Here is a 20,725-nt window from a genome sequence, read left to right as displayed (position 1 = left end):
TCAAACCCAGGATGGAGCAATTTCTGGTTAAGGGTCTTGCTGAAGGGCTCAGTGGAGTACAGTCACTTTTACCGTTTAATGGGATTCGAACTGGCAACCTTCTGATAGCCGTTGCAGATCTCTAGACTCAGAGCCTCCACTCCTCTGGAGAAAACTTCTTCTGCTGCATTAATGATTTCCTAAGCAAGCACAGTGGCCTTTATAATTTTTAAATGGAAGGAAAAGTTAAAAGAAGATTTTAGAAATTTTTGGCAGTGTTTCAGGCAAAGAGATTGATGTAATAAGCTTTGCACACCTGGATTTAGGGATTTTTCCACCATATGTCTCTACAGAATCTCTCCAGCTCTGTCAGGTTGGATGGAGACCATCTGTGGATGGCTACAGTATGTCCGGGTCCCTGTAGACATGTTCGATCAGGTTGGGACATTCAAGGACATTCCTAGAATTGTTTTCAAGCCACTCCTTTACTTTGTACTGTTGGAAAGTGAACCTTCACCTATTCTGAGGACCAGAGGACTCTGCAGCAGATCTTCATGAATGATATTTCTACACTTTGCTTATTTCAGTTTTCCTTCAGCCCTGTCTACTCTTTCAGTCTAAAAGACGACCCCACAGCACGATACTGTCACCAACGTGCTTCACCACTGGAATGGTACTGCGCAGATGATGACTGATGCCAGATTTCCTCCAGGCACGACACTTAGAACTGAGGCCAAATAGTTCAACTTTGGTTTCATCCGACCAGAAAATGAATGAATTTAAATGATTTAAGTATAGCATCATAACAAAATGGATAAATAGTGACAGAGTATGCATGTCTTTAAAAGTGGAGAACAGCAGTCTCAGTGAACGTCCACATCTGCCTCTGGTAAAACCCAAGTCTCGATCATTCAGGAAGTCATGCTGTAAGTCTAATTGTGCTCATTTTGTTTGATTAAGTCTTTGAAACTCAATAAAAGTAAAAACAACTTGTACACATTCATACACAAAAACATTTGAAATTATTTAAAGATAGCTACCTAAAAAGCAGCGCATCATCTGTAAGAAACTTCGGCAGGTTGGAATCGCGCAGTGCCCGAATCAGAACTACATCTTCACTCAGTTGAGGGTTTTCTCTCTTCAGGGATCTAGGAAAAGCATTACAACAACCACAACATTTATTTCTATAGCACATCTTCATACAAATAATGTAGCTCAAAGTGCTTTACATGATGAAGAAAAGAGAAAATAAATAAGAATTAAAATAAGGGAACAGTAATTAACATAGAATAAAACCAAGGTCCAATGGCCAGGGAGGACAGAATAAACAAAAAAGGGGTGTGTATTTTAAATATTGTATACAACCGTTTTTAGACCTCTACGTTTACCTTTTAAGATTTTTTTTTTTTACAAAATCTATTTATTGTTTTGATATAGGGATAATTTTAAAGTTAAATTTCATATGGGGGGGGGGTGGTTTTAATAGTATGGTGGCATGTTTAATAATTAAAAGATTTTTTATGGAAGGAGTGTGCCAGTGCCTCGGTCCTGCGGGACTGTCCTCCTCCAATAACCCTATCCTTTTTATTAAATTCAGATGCATACAGGAGCAGAAACATAACAAACTATGAGTACAGACTCACAGGAAAAAAAATAAATATATATATATATATATATATATATATATATATATATATATATATATATATTGTCAGGGATGCCAGGGGCAACGACCCGGCCGGGACGCCGTGAGGGACCGGAAGAGGGTCAAAGCCCACCCTGGATCACGTGGGGGCCACCTTCCTGGTTGCTCTGGGGGCCACGGGTACAGGGCATGGAAGCTCCACCCTGTAGGGGCCCGTGGTCACCACCAGGAGGCGCCCCAATGCCTTGGGGACCTGTTACCCCAGCACTTCCGCCACGCCAGGAAGTGCTGGGGGGAAGATTTACAACGGCACCCGGCACCGGGAAACACCTGCTGCTCATCCGGGGATTGCATAAAAGGGGCCGTCTCCATTCATTCAGCGCTAGAGTCGGGTGGAACAAGGACAAGGCAAGAAAGGAGAGTGGAGGCGGCCCGAGAAGAAGGCATTTGTGGCCAGGACTGTGATTGTTGGGGTTTGTGCACTTTATTCTGGGTCTGAGTGACCAAATTATTTGTAAATATTGTGAATAAATACGTGTGGTGGTGATTCAACAACATGTCCGCCTGTCTGTGTCAGGGTCGGCTCCACAATATATATATATATATATATATATAAATAAAATTAGGCAATATTAACACTAGAATTACCAGAGCCTAGGAAAAAACTCATAGATCTGTCCCAGCTTAAAACACTTCTCACCTCTCCATCAGCGTCTTTTGTCCTGTAAATGTGTTGATAAACAGCAAACAGCAAGCAGCCTGCTATCACATCCCCCCACCCCGCACAGTTTTCTCAGCTCAAGTCTGTTTACCTGCCTGTCAGTTGCTTAGAGTTGTATAGAGTGAGAAATCAAGCAAAATGACACCTTTTATAAATACTATATCGTAATTTAGAACACTTGCATTTCATGTGTGTTACGCGTTTACAACGATCTATGTAAACACATCATTAAAACAGAAACGTTTTTAATGTTTTAGTAATAATTGACAAAATGTAAACATGACGTGTATAATGTGTGAAGCCTGAATTCCAAATATCAAATAAACACTTTCACAAAAGGGACAAATATAACAGAACAAGTGTGTTTTTATTCAAAAATATAACTGCAGAAAAACAACCTTTGTTAGGGTGCGACATTGACACGTATTTGCTATGACTGCTTCGGTGGCGCAACAGTATCAACTGCTGACTGGTAATCAAAACATTCACAGGTTTGAATCCGGACGAGTCCGTTTTGAGAAGTGAGCTGCTCGTATTTTTACTATTTTAGAATAAAAACATACATTTGATTCCAGTCTGTAACAGCCGGTGTAATTTATAATACTTGTAAAGGTTAGCTTTGTTTTTTTTTTATTCAGTTTTATTCTCTCAGCCGCGTTCACGATCCCAACCAAACCCCACATACACTGCTGTTTTCACATAGACATGCTATAACAAAGGTCAACTCAGATCATGATGATGGTTCTACATCAGAGCAAGAATGCACTTTTGCCATCGCTGTACTTTGTATATGTATGTGGGAAGCTCGGCACTCTACTTGTGGCTTTACACTATAGGAAATAAATAAGTAAATAGTAATAAATTAAATAAGTAAAGGTAAATAGGTAAATAACATTTGATCTGGCTCTTATATACAAAGGACGGTGCATGGAAGGACGGTTCATGTGCCCAAAACATTAACATTTATATGTTACTTACATAAAAGCCAGATCGAATTTTATGTGACCCTGGGTGAGCACCCAGAACACCTTGGTGGTCGATCCACCCTTGTCGATTCAACAGTTTAAGAAACACTAGTTAAAATATGTCCAGATTTGCCCACATATGCCTTCTTTCCTTCAGATTTCATAAAACTGTCAGTTTTTCCAGGTTCTTCAAACTGCGGCCCATCGTTCCCAACCTAGTTAACTTTTTTTGTCAATCCACATACTTTTTAAAAAAGTTATTACTTACCATATCATCAGATGAACCAGCAATGACTATGCAGTTGACGAGTGGTTCTCAAATGGCATGCAGCACATATAATTACAAACTTTTAACCCCATCTTTCTTATACATAAAAACTGCAAGGGGAAAACACTTAAGACAGAGAGAAACTCAATCCAAGGGGGATGACTAAGCTCTCCTCTTCCAGCACTTGGAGAAAAACCTCCAACGGGGATTTATTTAATTTGGCTTGGGGAAATATGGTAACCCTAAGAAACCCCCTATAAAAATATTTCCGAAATCAGTACTTGACGTTTATTTCCTTACCCTGCCATTACCAGCACAGACTTGACTGCTCTCATTCCAAAGTCATAATGATCTTGCTGGGAGAGCTGCTCACTGCACAGCTTGTACATCTGAGTCATCTTCCTGGCCAAAACTTTACTGGATTCAAAACCTTCTGAGTAAAGAATGACCTAAAAATGTGAGATATGAATAAAAAAAATGACATTAAGTACTTGACAAAAGTCATATAATTAAGAAAATAAACTATTAGCACAACTGCCACATCTCTTCTCCTATACAAAAGCACCTCCCCATACCCAACACTATCAAAAGTTACACTGTCATTGCTTATATCTCTATATTATAAATTTAAAAATCATGGGAAACGAGACATGATTTTCAGAGAGACTTTTTGGAATGAAGTCCCGTGAGACGGAGACTTTTAACATGAGATTCTTTCAAGTCGTGCCCTACTTATAACCTTTTTCAAACAAGACCACAGTCATCTAACCTCTCAGTCGTGTGAATGCTTTTGTCAGACACACTTCCTGCGCTCTCAGCCCTTATAAATTTTATCAGGACAAATAATTTTGTACGTTCTAGATGACAAGACAATGGCTAAGTGAAGAAAAAGAAGCACGAACAAACATTCGAAAAAGTCGGTTTATTTATTAGAGAGAAAGAAACAATATTCACTCACAGGCAGTTATACGTTGCGTTGTCACGATATAAGTCCAAACACGGAATCAAAATTCAATACGATCTTGAAGAAATGTTAGTTCCAAATATTGTTTTTACTGAAGTTGAAAAATAATGCATATGTAACAATTGCCATGAAAATAACAATCTCTTAAAATCGTATATCCGGTTAACCAAACCCGGGGGTGGGCGAGCAAAGAGAGCAGGGGGCGGAGCTCCCAATGTTAATAAAAAGGAAATACTAGTGGGTCCTAAACAGATACGTTGAGCTTTTTTAGGGAGTCGGTGGGGAATGAAGTGAATACAGTAATCCCTCGCTATATCGAGCTTCGACTTTCGCGGCTTCACTCTATCGCGGATTTTAAATGTAAGCACATCTAAATATATATCACGGATTTTTCGCTGTTTCGCGGATTTCTGCGGACAGTGGGTCTTTTAATTTATGCTACACGCTTCCTCAGTTTGATTGTCCAGTTGATTTCATACAAGGAACACTATTGGCGGATGGCTTAGAAGCTACCCAATCAGAGCATGTATTACATATTAACTAAAACTCCTCAATGCTATAAGATATGCATCCCGCGCTTAGCTTGATTGTTTGCTTGTCTCTGCCTCTCTCTCACCCTCTCTGACATTCTCTGTGCCTGACGGAGGGGGTGTGAGCAGAGGTGCTGTTTGCACAGAAGCTGTTTGTCTAGCGGATACGAACGCACCTCTAAGAAATGCCAGCCGCTTTATCGCGGTGCTTCCAAAAGCACACTTATTGATTTTTTGATTGTTTGCTTTAATCTCGCTTTCTCTCTCGATCTCTCTCTCTGACGTTCTCTGTGCCTGACGGAGGAGATGTGAGCAGAGGGGCTGTTTGCACAGGGGCTGTTTGCTTAGAAGATACTGACGCTCCTCTAAAAAATGCCGCGGCAAACTTAAAAGCACACGTATTGATTTTTTGATTGTTTGCTTTTCTTTGCGAGCGCTCTCTCTCTCTCTGAAATTCTCTGCTCCTGAAGAGAAGAAGATCTATTTGCATTCTTTTAATTGTGAGAAAGAACTGTCATCTCTGTCTTGTCATGGAGCACAGTTTAAACTTTTGACTAAAGGGTGTTATTTCATGTCTAGAAGGCTCTAATATTGTTAACAGTGTGGGAGAGTTTATAAGGGCTTAAAATATATAAAAATAACTATACAAACATATGGTTTCTACTTCGCGGATTTTCATCTATCGCGGGGGGTTCTGGAACGCAACCCCTGCGATCGAGGAGGGATTACTGTATTCTGCATTTTATAATGTAATGCCTTAGCTGCTACTCTTAATTACAGGCTACTACAGAGTGTACTGCATGGTAATCCAGTGTGATGTGCCAAGGACCTCATGATTGTAAAAGCTGTAATAGAACACAAACTTTCAGTCATAATGGGTGACACAGCTACTGTCTCATGGATCAACATTTGAAACAGTCCATCCATCCATGCATACAGAGTCATGCTCATCCCAGCAAGTATCATGAACGAGGCAGGAACAATCCCTGGATGGGGCACCACCATGCCCCCACGTGTTTAATACATGCTTTAATGTATTTCATCATGAAAATGATATCAAGTATACATCTTAATATTCTAAAATGTTCAGAGAGCTGTAATCTCATGAATGTAATGTATTCTGTGTGGCGATCACTGCCTGCGCGCTCCAGTCAGCGTAAGAGAAAGTTCATTTAAGAAGCATGTAGTGATTAATGACTGGGTTGGGGAACACTTAGAATACGAAACATTCAATCTGCTACTCTAGTTATAATGGGGGTTGAGAAAATCTAGTGAATTAAACATTGATGTTTATGAGGTTATACTTTAATGACAAAATAAACTGAGATTAAAGAAGAAATTTCGACTTTAATTTCAATACAGACTATTTTGTTTTTTCAGTTGATGGGCTTTGACTGCGTTTTCACTGCGACTTTGATATTTGACCACTTCTTTTTTTTATTTCAGGCACTGTGAAACTTTCTGAACTTGAACTTTTGGTTCAAGGTTCTTTTATTTGCCATTTGTGCATAAAACCAACAGTCAAAGCACATTGGAATTCTTGTGCAGAGCTCTGTCTGAGTCATAGTAAAACATTAACAAAATGTAAAAACAGTAAAACAATATAATAAACAATACAAATTATACCAGCACTACACAGAAAGGTGGTAATATCTACACAAAATAAATACAATATATTGTAGGTATTGCACAGTTAAAATATTGCACATTTTTCACTCGTCATTTAGTGAAGTGAGGTAGTGTGAGGTTATTACACATATTCAATAATTTTGTTTTGCCATCAGTCTGACTGTGGCGGGGAAAAAGCTATTGAAAAACCTTGTTATGTGGGCGATGATGCTGTCTGCTCTGCTGTGTCTCAGATTGTACGTACAGTTTTTGTGTCTGAGCAGAGAGTGAGCTGGATGAAGTGAGTCCCTCTGCTCTTTTCCGACAATAATGTGCGTACATAAAGTCCATGGAAGGAAGTTTTGTCCCTATGATCCTCTCTGCAGTCTTTATGACTCTTTGCAAAGCCTTCCTCTCTGCCTGTGTGGTGCCCCCATACCAGACATTGATACCTGCGGTGAGAATGCTCTCGATCAGTCCTCTGTAGGCCTGGGTGAGAGGACAATGGTTCAGGCCAACTTTCCTGAGCAACCTGATAAAATATAGCCTTTGATGGGCTTTTTTCATCGTGGCTGTGGTGTTAAGAGTCCAGCTCAGGTCTGATGTAACCTGCAATCTCAGGAATCTGTGGCTGTCGGCCCTCTCCACCTCAGTCCCTTAGATGATAAGAGGCTGTAGAGGGGGAGGATTCTTCGTGAAGTCCGAAATAATTTCTTTGGTCTTGTCTATGTTGAGGATGAGGTCATTCTCCTCTCCGTAGACAAGAATGTTGTTTACCTGGGTCCTGTACCCCCTTGATGAGCCCCAAGATGGTGGTATCATCAGCGTATTTAATGACGATGGCGTTGTCCTGGGTGGAGTGCCTTTGCCATACTACACTACTCCTTTAGTTTCATTTTGTTGTTTATAAATCTGCTTAAGCCACCAAATAGTATGTTTTTTTCCTTGCTATTCATATTGATTTGCATATTCAAACAGATTAATTCCGGGGAAGAGTCAGGATGGGGTTGTAGGCTTGTGTATGTGCCTTAAAATTCACGTTGATTGGGCTTTATGAAGGGGAAGTGTGTGGAACTTTGCTTACTCACTGTTTTATGCATCAGAATTTTTTGTGCCTACACATTTCTAGTTTTTTCCTTACGCCGTGTTTTACTTTGAATTCTGCTCAAGGCCTTATACATGAGGCCCCAGGTGAGTGTGTGTAGGTGGGAATGTGTATTACTGGCCTTCAGGACCACAATTGGCTCTTGACATGCAGACACTGCTGCCAAAACAGAACCTGCCCAAAAATGAACTGGACTAGTGAGTCTGACAATGTTATGTTGTTGGTGAGAACATCTGTCAAAATGCATTACCCATTACTAACTCACTTAACACAATAATATTTGCTGCTGCACACTGTGACGATGTGGGTTCTGTCTCCACACTCCCATCCGATTTGGAAGCACTTGAACCCACATCGTCACATTTGGTGGCAGCGGTGGGATTCCCCAGCGGTGGGATGAGCTAGCAGTGGAGGCCAGAAGAGGAGACAGAGCAGCAAGCGGGACTGGTAACTGACTTTTGGAAGGACCCACGTACCCAAGCCGGAGGAGGACATTTTTAAGAGACTGAGCTTTTTAAGTACATTTATTTATTGCTGTCGTTTTTAATTGTCTTTTAAAGTTCTTATTCTTTTAATGTCCTGTTTTTATGAAGGGGGCTTGGCTTGGGTTGGTTTTAAGTGGGAATTGTTTTAGTGCTTTTATTGTTTTAGTGCAGTGTAGAGTGGCCGAGCTGTGGACCTGAGCTCCAGTTGCATTGGGTTGGCAGTGGTGTGGAGCCTTCCCTTGCAACTGGAGTTTTATGGGGGGTGGAATGTGGTGTTATGGGTCCACAGCTCGTTGAACAAAAGCCATTCTTTTTAACTAAATGATCGCCACGCTCGCGGCTTAGCAGGGGGACGTTGAGCCATAGTGGGCCGCGGGACGATCCGTAGGGTGGTTGTTTCTCACCTAGTGCACAGGTGAGGAACTGCCCACATTCGTGATTGCTCTGTGGCTAATTTTAAATGGCCCGCGTCATTTTAAAAAGAAGCGCGAGTCGGTTTTGGGGAGAGAAAAAAAGAACGAGATCAGAAAAAGAAAGGAAGAGAAAAAAGACGGAGGTTGTAGGGAGTGAGTGAGGAAGCAGGCGGTGCAGGAGAGACAGACACGCTGCGTGCGTGCGTGTGTGAGTAGCGATCGGCCGTGGGCAGCGGCGAGGAAGCTGGGTGTTAGGCCGACACCCAGGCGTTTGAGTTTATGTTGCTCCCGCTGAGCGACCAGGTAGCGGGAGTGACCAGGTGAAAGCGACGAGCCGCAGAAGGCCGCAGAAAGGCAGCGGAAGTCGGGAGGCTTGGTGGTGGAGTCCCCAATGTGTGCGTCCTGGCCATTGGTGGACATCAAGTCTCGGGGACTGGGATGAGTGCCAGACCGAAGCCAGGGATCGGGAGGTCTCCAGTCTCGTATGTGAGTGTGTAGAGGAGGGCAGCTGCAGAGAACGTCTTGCCTGCTGCTAAGCCCAAACGGGATAAGCAGGTGAGACGCTAACAGAAAAGAAGCACTGAACTTGTTGTTGTGGATTTTAATGACTGCTCCTGAAAAATGTTTTAACCTCTGAATTTTAACGGATTGGCTTTTCTATTTGATTGTTTTAACCTCCACGTTCTCTTTTAATGGATTATTTATTGAAGAACTTGGAGCACTGCACTTTATGGACACTTTTGTTTTTGATTGTTTCTTTTTAATAAAAGCACTACTGCACTTTTTGCCCCACCCCTTGCTCAATTATTGCCTTTACTGACTAGCTCACTAGGTTACGTTATCGATGGTGTTGGGTTCAAGGGTTCCCAAAATCAGATGGGAGTGTGGAGCCAGAACCCACATCATCACACACACATCTATCATTTATTTCTAGAGAACCTTCATAAATACACAATATGTGAAAAACAACATAAAAGTTACTTGACAATTCACATTTGCTTATTTGGCAAAGACAAGTGGAACATTACTTGTCTGAACATTTATAAAGTCAAAAGGAATATATGCCATATAAATAAAGTGTATTTTTATTATTATTATTATTATTATTATTAAAAGCAACTTACTTCTGCAATAAGAGCGTAGTTTGGCACCATCATCGCAATGGGTCTAAATAAAGCTTTCAAGTTGTCTGGCAACTCTGTTCTTCCTGCATAGCCAGGGTTCATGGTAATAAAAGCAGCACAAGTCATCACTAATTTAATTTCACGACCTTCAAACATGAATCTTGTTAACTAAAAAAAAAAAGTTAAAAATATATACATGATGATAAATATCTCTCTGTTATATGTTAAAATCCTGGAGAGAAACAGTAGGTCGATGAGACATGATCTTCACTTTAAGATCATGGAAGACACTTAAAAGACCCGCAAGACTAGAGAGATTGGCCACGGACATGAGACTTTGTGCCAAGAGACTGACCCAGGACCATCTCGCGATGACGTAAAACATGAGATTCTTGCAAGACGCGCCCTACTTAGAACCAAATAAGAGCATGGGCATCCAGCAACACACTCAGTCGTAATTTGGCTTTGAGCAGACACAGATCCAGGGCTCTCAGCACATATAAAGTGTATAAGGACAATACTTATAAGTGAAATGTAGACGACTAAGCGAAGAAGAAAGCAGCATGGGGAAAAGGGACTCAAAAGCGTTGGAGAGACAAAACAGAAAAAGAATAATCGAGGTATGAATTTAGAAAATAAGGAACTAATTATCAGCCCAGAACAAGTGGAATTGAAAAAAGAGCAGGTCCAATCCGGACGTTGGCGCTATACACATGCAGAGCAGGTTAGAGATTATGAAAGCAGTGGAATTCGAAAGGCTAAAAAAAAAAAAGTTGGTGCGATACACGTGAAGAAAGTTAAAAAATATGAAAGTAGGAAATTTAGAAAGTATAAAAAAAAGAAAGTAAACATTGCAGGAGCACAAACAAATGGAAATTATTACTCGAAAAAGGGAAAATAATCACCACGGACCAGCTGTCATTAAAACAATAGCAGGATAAAGCGAGGTCAGAAATAAAAGACAAAGAGTAGAAAACAAAGTAAAACGTTATAAAGAGGTTAAAAATCAAGGGGGCCAAACACATGCAGATCAGGTTAGAGAAAATGAAAACTGGAATTCAAAAGACAAAAAAAAAACGTAGGAGCGAAACACATGCAGAGCAAGATACAGAATATGAAAGCAGAAAAAACGGCAGTGTCAAAACAAAGAAAGTAAAGATCGCATTAGCGCAAAGAAAGAGAAATTATTACTCGGAGAAATAACGAAAAGGCGAATAGAGATCGAATACACGAACACAGGTGATATGTCAGAAGTATGTAAATATTGTAAGGTTTTGAAGTTTAAGTCAAGAGAATTTCAAAAACGGAGTTTACCTCACATGCATTTATTGGTTACTTTGCAAAAAAAAATTCTTAACTGCTGATGATGAAGATCGTTTTGTCTGTGCTGAAATTCCAAACAGAGAAACCTATCCTGAATTATGGTACAAAGTCATTAAACACGTGTCTCACAGACCTCATTAAAAAGATTCAGCATATTGGGACTCGAAAGATGTCAAATATTGTTTTTACAGAACTAATGAAATAGCAACAATTCAAAGAAAAAAAAATCTTAAAAGCGTGTATCCGGAAAACCAAACAAGGGGGTTGACAAGTGAAGCGAGCAGGGGGCAAAGCCCCCTAGTATGTTTATATATATATATATATATATATATATATATATATATATATATATATATACATACAGTGGAACCTCGAGATACGAGTTTAATTCGTTCCAGCACTGAGCTTGTATAGCGAATTTCTCGTATCTAGAACAAACTTCATCATTGAAAATAATGGAAATCCAGTTAATCCGTTCCGCATCCCCCAAAAATATCAACATAAAAATCAATTTTCCTAACAAATAACACTGATAAATAATATATACAAGTGGAACCTTGGTTTGCAAGTAACTTGGTTTACGAGTGTTTTGCAAGACGAGCTAAATTTTTAAGTTAATTTTGACTTGATAAAACGAGCGATGTCTTGCAATACAAGTAGTATGGATACACTTTGTCTGCTGAGTGTCATGTGAGAATAACTGAGCTGATGGTTCTCTCTCGTGCGCATCTCTGTCTCCTTATCACTCTCGCTCGCTCGCGCATGCGTCTCTCTCTCGCTCTCTCTCCTTATCTCTCTCGCTCGCGCGCACTTCTCTCGCTCGCGCTCGTCTCTCTCTCTCCTTATCTCTCTCGCTCGCTCGCGCACACTTCTCTCTCTCCTTATCTCTCTCGCTCGCTCGCTCGCGCACGCGTCTCTCTCTCTCTCCTTATCTCTCTCCTCGCTCGCGCGCACCTCTCTCTCTCCTTATCTCGCTCGCTCGCGCGCACCGTCTCTCCCTCTCCTTATCTCTCTCGCTCGTGCTCGCCTCTCTCTCCTTATCACTCTCGCTCGCTCGCTTGCACGTACCTTTCTCTCTCTCTCTCTCCCCTCTGGAGGGCAATCGTCTCCTATTCTCCGTCTGCATGTCCGCGATATTTTTGGATACGCTTATACAGCAAACTGCTACAGCGAAACAATGAAATCACAAGCGCACAAACGTGTATATCCTCACGCTAAGGGAGAACAAGGAACACTGAGTGAGCTGACGGGCTGGCAGCATCAGCATGGGTGAATCCCCGAGTCGATGCGGATCGGGAAATGCGTCACGCATAACCACAGCCTGGCTCGTGGCGCTCACGCGAGCCAATGCTCGTATTTAGATCAGAATTTTTCACTCATACTTTCCTCTTATCTTGAATTTCTTGTATACAGAGGTGATCGTATCTAGAGGTCCCACTGTATATATATATATATATATCTATATATATATATATATATAGATATATATATATATATATATATATATATATATATATACAGTGGAACCTCGGTTTGCGAGCATAATTCGTTCCGGAAACATGCTCGCAATCCAAAACACTCATATATCAAAGCAAATTTCCCCATAAGAAATAATGGAAACTCAGATGATTCGTTCCACAACCCAAAACTATTCATATAAAAATGATTAAGACAAAATATAAAGTAAAATACATAATACAAATTAACCTGCACTTTACCTTTAAAAAGAATCATGGCTTGTGTGAGTTTCTAAACTCATGTGGGATTCCACCCAACAGGAAGACACGCGGAAGAGTGTCCCAAAGCAATCGCAGTCTCCCAGCACTGTAGCAGTTAAGCTGTATAAAGCGCATCCAAAAAGATCGCAGACATGCTATAAGCGCCTGTCGTCAATGGGTCATACAAGGAACATTATAAAGATCCCGCTGCAATAAATAACAGCGCTGTTGCTGTTTCAAGCTGAATAAAACTAGTGTTAAAGTACTGAGACTCAGCTTCGTGTTTTGGGGAGCAAGATGGGAACTCGCACTTCACACACACACACACACAGTCACAATGCTGTAGTAAACAGAGAGACGCGCTGGGCGAGCGAGATAAGGAGAGAGAGAGACGCGCTGTAAACAGAGAGACGCGCTGGGCGAGCAAGCAAGCAAGACAAGGAGAGAGAGAGAGAGGTGCTGGGCAAGCGAGCGAGATAAGGAGAGAGAGAGAAGAACCACCAGCTCAGTTGTGATCACATGACGCTCAGCAGACAAAGTGTATCCATACTGCTCGTATTGCAAGACATCGCTCGTTTATCAAGTCAAAATTTATTCAAAATTTTTGTTCGTCTTGCAAAACACTCGTAAACCAAGTTACTCGTAAACCAAGGTTCCACTGTATATATATATATATTGTGTCATGCATGTGTGCCTGGGGATCACCTTCCCAGTTCTAATGATTTAAGTAATACCACTTCAGGGCAAGAGGAGGCACTGGCACTAACTGAGTCTTCTCTTTCCACAGCAGTTCTGACAAGAAGACCAACAAGGATGTCTTGCTCCGCCCACATTCCTCAGAGTTGACCCCACCCCTTCCACCCCAGCCACCATAAAGGCAGACATCCCCAAGAAGATGGTGTGCATTTGAAACCGAGCCATGACAGTGAACACAAATCTTACTCACGGATCTTTCTTTTGGTATATCGCAAAGCTAAAACAGGCCCCCCTTATTTGTGCCCAGTACACTGTTTTTTGTTGATTTTCTGTTTGCAAATTAAAAAGGTTACAACTACAATTTGCTAATTAAATGGGTTACTTCCAGAGGCAGTTTAATATTTGGTGCATACTATTTGTATGGAGATCTTCCCAGACTCACAGGCATCTGTAACCACCTTTGTGAAGGCCTCATAGAGCCCTTGCAGTCTCGGCAAAGTGATAACACACACTTCAACAAAAGAGAGCAAAGCAAACTAAAGCTTGATTTCAAAAAAGACCTTCACAAATATCCAGAGAGACAATGGTATGTGTCATTTGGTCATGCGAATAACACTGATTGCTCTCAAAGTCAGCTTTGTAGATTGAGGGTCCCATTAGCCAGGAGTCCTGATTTAACAATGTATGCCTGTGTCACAGATGGCTAAAAGGACCAGAAGGGGGCAAGAATAGCTTCCAGGCCACGCGGGGGCAACCGTCCTGGAACTGGAAAGGACCACGGGAAAAGAGAGAAAAGATTATAACTCGTTGGGACCCGTGGCCACCGCCAGAGGGCACCATAAACCTCATGGGACCTGGAAATAGTTACTTCTGCCACACTCTGCAAGATGGCGGAGGAACCTTCCATGGACGCTCGGAGTGCTTCCGGTGCAAAGGGCAGCACTTCCACCACACCATGAAGTGCTGCCGGATGGACGTCATCTGCCACCTGGAGCACATCCGGGCAGGAATTAAAAGGGGCTGCCTTCCAGTAATTGGAGAGCTACAGTCGGGAGAGGGAGCAGGACGAAGCTCCCAGGAGGAGATTGGCAGTCAAGGCCTGAGAGAAAGAGGAATATTGGGGTGATTATTGATTTGTGCATTGTGTGGTGTTTGTGGACTGTGTTTATTAATGAATAATAAACGTGTGACTTTAATAAAGATGTGGTCTCCGACTGGTGGTGTCCGGGCAAGTCTCACAGCCTGGCACACTTAGAATTCTACCCTGTGCATTTTGTTTGCAGTGTTCCCCAATGTTTCAGTTTGTTTTCCTTCATATCTTCTTCTCACATTCCCAATGTAACTGACTATATTCGCTGGATTTTGAGTGAGTGTTTCCTGTAGTGGTCTGAAGTTTTAATTGATGTGACTCAGACCCCCTTAGTTGTTTCTTTTTCCTTAATGAGCAGCCAACCCATAATGAGATACAAAACAAGCCGCCACATGACTAGCTAACCTGACAATAAAGAAAGGTGAAGATCTCAGTCATGTTGGTCTGCTCAGGTCACCAAAACATCTTGATGGTGGTCTAAGAAAAAACATAAAAAAATCAACTGTCTGCTGTGGCAGAATGAGAGCAACCATGACACTTGTCAGGAGGAAATGAAATGGAAATCCCTGCAGTGTTCAAATCAGGTCGGTGTCGCAAAATTCTAAAACATCTTATTGAGACTAATGGATCTGACTCAGATGATCAGGAATCCCAAGATCCAGAAGTACAGTTGTGCTTGACAGTTTGTGAACTCTTTAGAATTTTCTGTATTTCTGCATAAACATTACCTAAAACATCATCAGATTTTCAATCAAGTTCTAAAAGTAGATAAAGAGAAACCAGTTAAACAAATGAGACACAAATATTATACTTGGTCATTTATTTATTAAGGAAAATGATCGAATATTACATATTTGCTTTCAGTATCTGGTGTGACCCCCCTTTTCATCATTAACTGCAACTAAACGTTTCTGGGAACTTCTGATCATTCCTGCACACCTGCTAGGAGGAATTTTAGCCCATTTCTCCGTACAGAACAGCCTCAACTCTGGGATGTTGGTGGATTTCCTCACATGAACTGCTCACTTCAGGTCCTTCCACAACATTTCGATTGGATTAAGGTCAGGACTTTGACTTGGCCATTCCAGAACATTCACTTTATTCTTCTTGAACCATTCTTTGGTAGAACGACTTGTGTGCTTAGGGTCGTTGTCTTGCTGCATGACCCACCTTCTCTTGAGATTCAGCTCATGGACAGATGGCCTGACATTTTCCTTTAGAATTCTTTGATATAATTCAGAATTCATTGTTCCATCAATGAAGGCAAGCCGTCCTGGCCCAGATGCAGCAAAACAGGCCAAACCATGATACTACCACCACCATGTTTCACAGATGGGATAAGGTTCTTATGCTGGAATGCAGTGTTTTCCTTTCTCCAAACATAACGCTTTTCATTTAAACCAAAAAGTTCTATTATGGTCTCATCCGTCCACAAAACATTCTTCCAATAGCCTTCTGGTTTGTCCACGTGATCTTTAGCAAACTGCAGACGAGCAGCAATGTTTTTTTGGAGAGCAGTGGCTTTCTCCTTGCAACCCTGCCATGCACACCATTGTTGTTCAGTGTTCTCCTGATGGTGGACTCATGAACATGAACATCAGCCAATGTGAGAGAGGCCTTCAGTTGCTTATAAGTTACCCTGGGGTCCTTTGTGACCTTGCCGACTATTACACGTGTGCCTTGCTCTTGGAGTGATCTTTGTTGGTCGACCACTCCTGGGGAGGGTAACAATGGTCTTGAATTTCCTCCATTTGTACACAATCTGTCTGACTGTGGATTGGTGGAGTCCAAACTCTTTAGAAATGGTTTTGTAACCTTCTCCAGCCTGATGAGCACCAACAACTCTTTTTGTGAGGTCCTCAGACATCTCCTTTGTTTGTGCCATGATACACTTCCACACACGTGTTGTGAAGAGCAGACTTTGATAGATTCCTGTTCTTTAAATAACAGAGGGTGCCCACTCACACCTGATTGGCATCCCATTGATTGAAAACACCCGACTCAAATTTCACCTTCAAACTAACTGATCATCCGTGAGGTTCACATACTTTTGCCACTCACAAATATGTAATATTCGATCATTTTCCTCAATAAATAAATGACCAAGTATAATATTTTTGTCTCATTTGTTTAACTGGTTTCTCTTTATCTACTTTTAGGACTTGAGTGAAAATCTGATGATGTTTTAGGTCATATTTATGCAGAAATATAGAAAATTCTAAAGGGTTCACAAACTTTCAAGCACAATTGTAAAATTCAGAAGAGGCCTGTTTCATGTTACGATGGATTCCTTCATTTCAGAATTGTCCGGACATTTTGAAAGCCTAAACAACATATATTGCCTTTTTTGTCCAATTTTAAACTTTAGGAGCATGAGTACGGAGGAGATCTCAACCTCCTGTGCAAATTTAGATGAAAATTTTTAAAGGATCTGTCACATCAATTGAAAGATGAGGTGACTCACGTCAAGAATGTGTATGACCCAAACGTTAAGGTCCGAAGGTAGGCACTGTGATCATTGATTTCATATCATGAGATACACATACAGCCATCCATCCATTCATCTAACTCGCTATATCCTAACTATAGGGTCACGGGGGTCCGCTGGAGCCAATCCCAGCCAACACAGGGAGCTAGACAGGAAACAAACCCCGGGCAGGGCGCCAGCCCACCGTAGGGCACACACACACACAGACACACACACACTAGGGACAATTTAGAATCGCCAATGCATCTAACCTGCATGTTTTTAGACTGTGGGAGGAAACCGGAGAACCCGGAGGAAACCTACGCCGACACGGGGCAAACAAGCAAGAACCGGAGAACCCGGGTCTCCTAACTGCGAGGCAGCAACGCTAGCACTGCGCCACCATGCCGCCCATAGAAAGAAATTGTGATACGTAATTCATGTGTATTATTTATTTTAGACTACACCTTCGAAGTTACATAACTTTGGAAGGAATTCGAAAATAGATTTTGGACATCTTCATTCATCTCTGACCGAATGTTAATAGCGCTTGGAATTTAATCCCGAACCAACGTAATTCTTCATAACAGCTAGCTGGATAAGAATGTGTTTCCTGAAATGCACTTCTGTTCTCAACTTCTAGTTTAGAAGTCGGCGAATGAATAAAAAAGTGGAAAAACGTGGTGGACAAATAAGTCTGCCTGTAAAGAATAAACAGCGTAGCCTACATGCATAGCTATGGCGTAGGCTCAAAAGACAAGTACAAATCAGTCTTCACGCTTCACTCTTCCTAGACAAAAATGGTATAAATTACAACAGATGAAAAAATGAACAACAGACTGAGCTAAACGTGAGGTACCTTTGCTGCTTTTGCATTTCTGATGGTGATAAGCTGCTGGGCAATGACGGAAAGCACTTCAATATCGATTCGGTTAAATTCGTCAAAGCAACACCAAGCTCCCGACTGGGCCAAGCCACTGAAGAAACGACCCATCATCTGCAAAGAAATCACACGTTAAAGTAAAATATCTTCTAGAGTAATACAGTCACATATTAATCAAGGGAGCGTTCATTAAATGGCAGAGTTATGAATTTAATTTAAGGAAGATTAGCCTTGAGCACACTTGTCAGTAATGCAAAATATTACATTTGAGGAATACATCAAATATGATCTAGAAAGTACTAAGCCCCCTTTCACATTTTCTGCAGTTTGTTATATTGCACTTCTGACTGTGCTGCAACCAAGAGCTCAGTCATTCTCCAGGCGCCCCCTGGTGGTGCCCACAGGGCCCCAGCAGGGTCGAGCTTCAATGCTCCAAACCCGTGGTAATGCTGCAAGCCAAAGGGGCTGCCCTCTAGCGTTCCAGGGGAGGTAATGCCCAGTCCCAGTCCTTCCAGTAGAGAGGCACCCCGGGCCAATCTGGCTGTAAAGTGAGAGTTGACTGAATTGGGGTTTGGTTATTTGGGACAGACCAGTGGAGATCCTGACCGGCTCTGGTGCATTTTTAAAGGCCTCACAACATTTTCAAAACGTCCCATTTAACTTCCTAGAGGTTACTTCTTTGTAAAAATTCTAATGGTTATCCATATTCAGTGATATAATTTAAACTAAAGTGTATATGCACAGCTATTAACTCTGGTAATGGAGTTGAACGAAACACAGCTGGGTACAAACAAGAGTTACAAAGAAATGCATGAAAAGTGAAGCCTGAAGAAGGCTTATATACACAGTGACTTCATTATGAATAAACAGAATTAATACCTTGTAATCTAAGCCGTCTGAACAGTTGAATACCACACACTGGATCGCAAGGGCTTTGGCCAGATCTTTGGTGGTTTCTGTTTTTCCGGTTCCTGCCGGTCCTGCTGGGGCCCCACCCAAATCCAACTGCAGAGCTCCCATTAGGCAAAGGTAGCAGCGATCCTGGGATTGGAAACGAAACAACAATAGAAAGCGTCAGAGGAAAAAAATGGAGGATCGCAGGAATCGTGGGGTAGAGGGGTCCTTTCATCGGATTGGCTGGCCCAGCGCAGTTTCAGCTGTGGAATGGCCAATAGGGGTAGGCGGCTTGATGGTTGAGGTCTCCAGGACTCTAAACAAATCCAAATCATATTATGGGATATCATCTACTGTTAAATTTTGCTCCGTACTTGTAAAATTTTTATTTTTATGCTGTATTGAGGATTTGTTCTGTTCTGTGTGTTGTATTGTATTGACCTCCTTCTTTTTGACACCCACTGCACGCCCAACCTACCTGGAAAGGGGTCTGTCTTTGAACTGCCTTTCCCAAGGTTTCTTCCCATTTTTAATTTTTTTCCCTACTAGGGTTTAATTTTTTGGGATTTTTGTTCTTGTCTTCTTAGTGAGTCAAGGATGGGGGGCTGTCAAGAGGCAGGTCCTGTTAAAGCCCATTGCGGCACTTCTTACGTGATTTTGGGCTATACAAGAAATAAATTGTATTGTATAGCTATGATAACAGAAAGTTAGTTGGTTATAAGCTAAAATCTATCCACTTGATCAAAGCAAGGCCCACAGCTAAACTCTCTGGACAAAATGCCAGGTGACCACTGGGCACACAAATAGCCAATCTACGTCAGAGCAACTTATGCCATTTTCCAAGGAGAACATTAGAAAAACTCTGATGCTGTTCGGCCCAGCGAGATCAACTGTCCTATTCACGGATATTGTCCAAAATGACATCAAGTTGACATCTGAAGGTCCCTAAAGTCCTACTCTCCACCACGCTTCTTGGTAATTTATTCCACGTGTCTGTGGTTCTTTGTGTGAAAATAAAACTTTCTAATATTCCTGTTAAATCTGCTCTTAACTTTCTCTTCTGTTCTTTTTTCGTTTTTCTGTGTTGTTGTGATCTGCACCACCACCACCTAACCAAAGCACCGTGATGTCCTTACATTGATGGATTAAAGGCCAGAAGTCCACATGACCGTCATCAACAAGTTCTTCCATGTGAACCCTGAAGACAATGAGGACTGACTGAGGTCATTTGATGTGAGGAAGAAGGCCTAGAGGGGGCTGGGTGGTCTCGTGGCCTCTGAGCCCCTGCAGATTTTATTTTTTTTCTCCAGCCGTCTGGAGTTTTTTTTTGTGTTTCTTCTGTCCTTCCTCGCCATCGGACCTTACTTTGATTATATGTTAATTAGTGTTTCCTAATTTTAATTATTTCATTTGTCTTTTTTTTTCTTTTGTCATTATGTAAAGCACTTTGAGCTACTTTGTATGAAAATGTGCTATAGAAATAAATGTTGTTGTTGTTGTTGTTGTTAACAAGTTTCCAACCATTTTCCCATGTTCTTGTTGCAGAAACTATTTTAATGGAACAGCTGACTACTTTACTAATTCCTTTCATAATTTTAAACACTTCAGTCAGGTCTCCTCTTAATCTTCTTTTGCTTAAACTGTAAAAGCTTTTAATTTTATTCATAACTCATCCTCTGTAGCCCTCGAATTGGCCTAGTCGCTGATTTGGTTAACTAATAGCTGATTTCTCCAAATTTCTTATATCCAGATAATTTTAAAAATGTGTGAAATTGTCAACTATATGACTCGATACTTCAGATTTCCAAGACTCTTTGTTTAAAGAAGTGTTTCTGGTTTAATTCCTA

General features: G+C 41.4%; 1 protein-coding gene across 1 annotated transcript in view; it reads right to left on the bottom strand.

Annotated features, from left to right (window-relative positions):
- Positions 1–20,725, bottom strand: part of dnah6 (dynein, axonemal, heavy chain 6) — a 433,707-nt gene that overhangs the window by 254,882 nt on the left and 158,100 nt on the right. The window contains exons 29-33 of the mRNA XM_039758084.1: positions 18,864–19,025; positions 17,961–18,098; positions 9,808–9,975; positions 3,879–4,027; positions 1,020–1,127 (exon numbers count right to left, since the gene is read on the bottom strand). Coding sequence (XP_039614018.1) covers positions 1,020–1,127; positions 3,879–4,027; positions 9,808–9,975; positions 17,961–18,098; positions 18,864–19,025 — 725 coding nt within the window. The remainder of the gene's footprint in view (positions 1–1,019; positions 1,128–3,878; positions 4,028–9,807; positions 9,976–17,960; positions 18,099–18,863; positions 19,026–20,725) is intronic.

This window comes from Polypterus senegalus, chromosome 7 (genome assembly GCF_016835505.1).
Source record: "Polypterus senegalus isolate Bchr_013 chromosome 7, ASM1683550v1, whole genome shotgun sequence".
NCBI lineage: Eukaryota > Metazoa > Chordata > Cladistia > Polypteriformes > Polypteridae > Polypterus > Polypterus senegalus.
The sequence above is the reverse complement of the archived record's forward strand: the minus strand, read 5'-3'. Positions and strand labels throughout refer to the sequence as shown.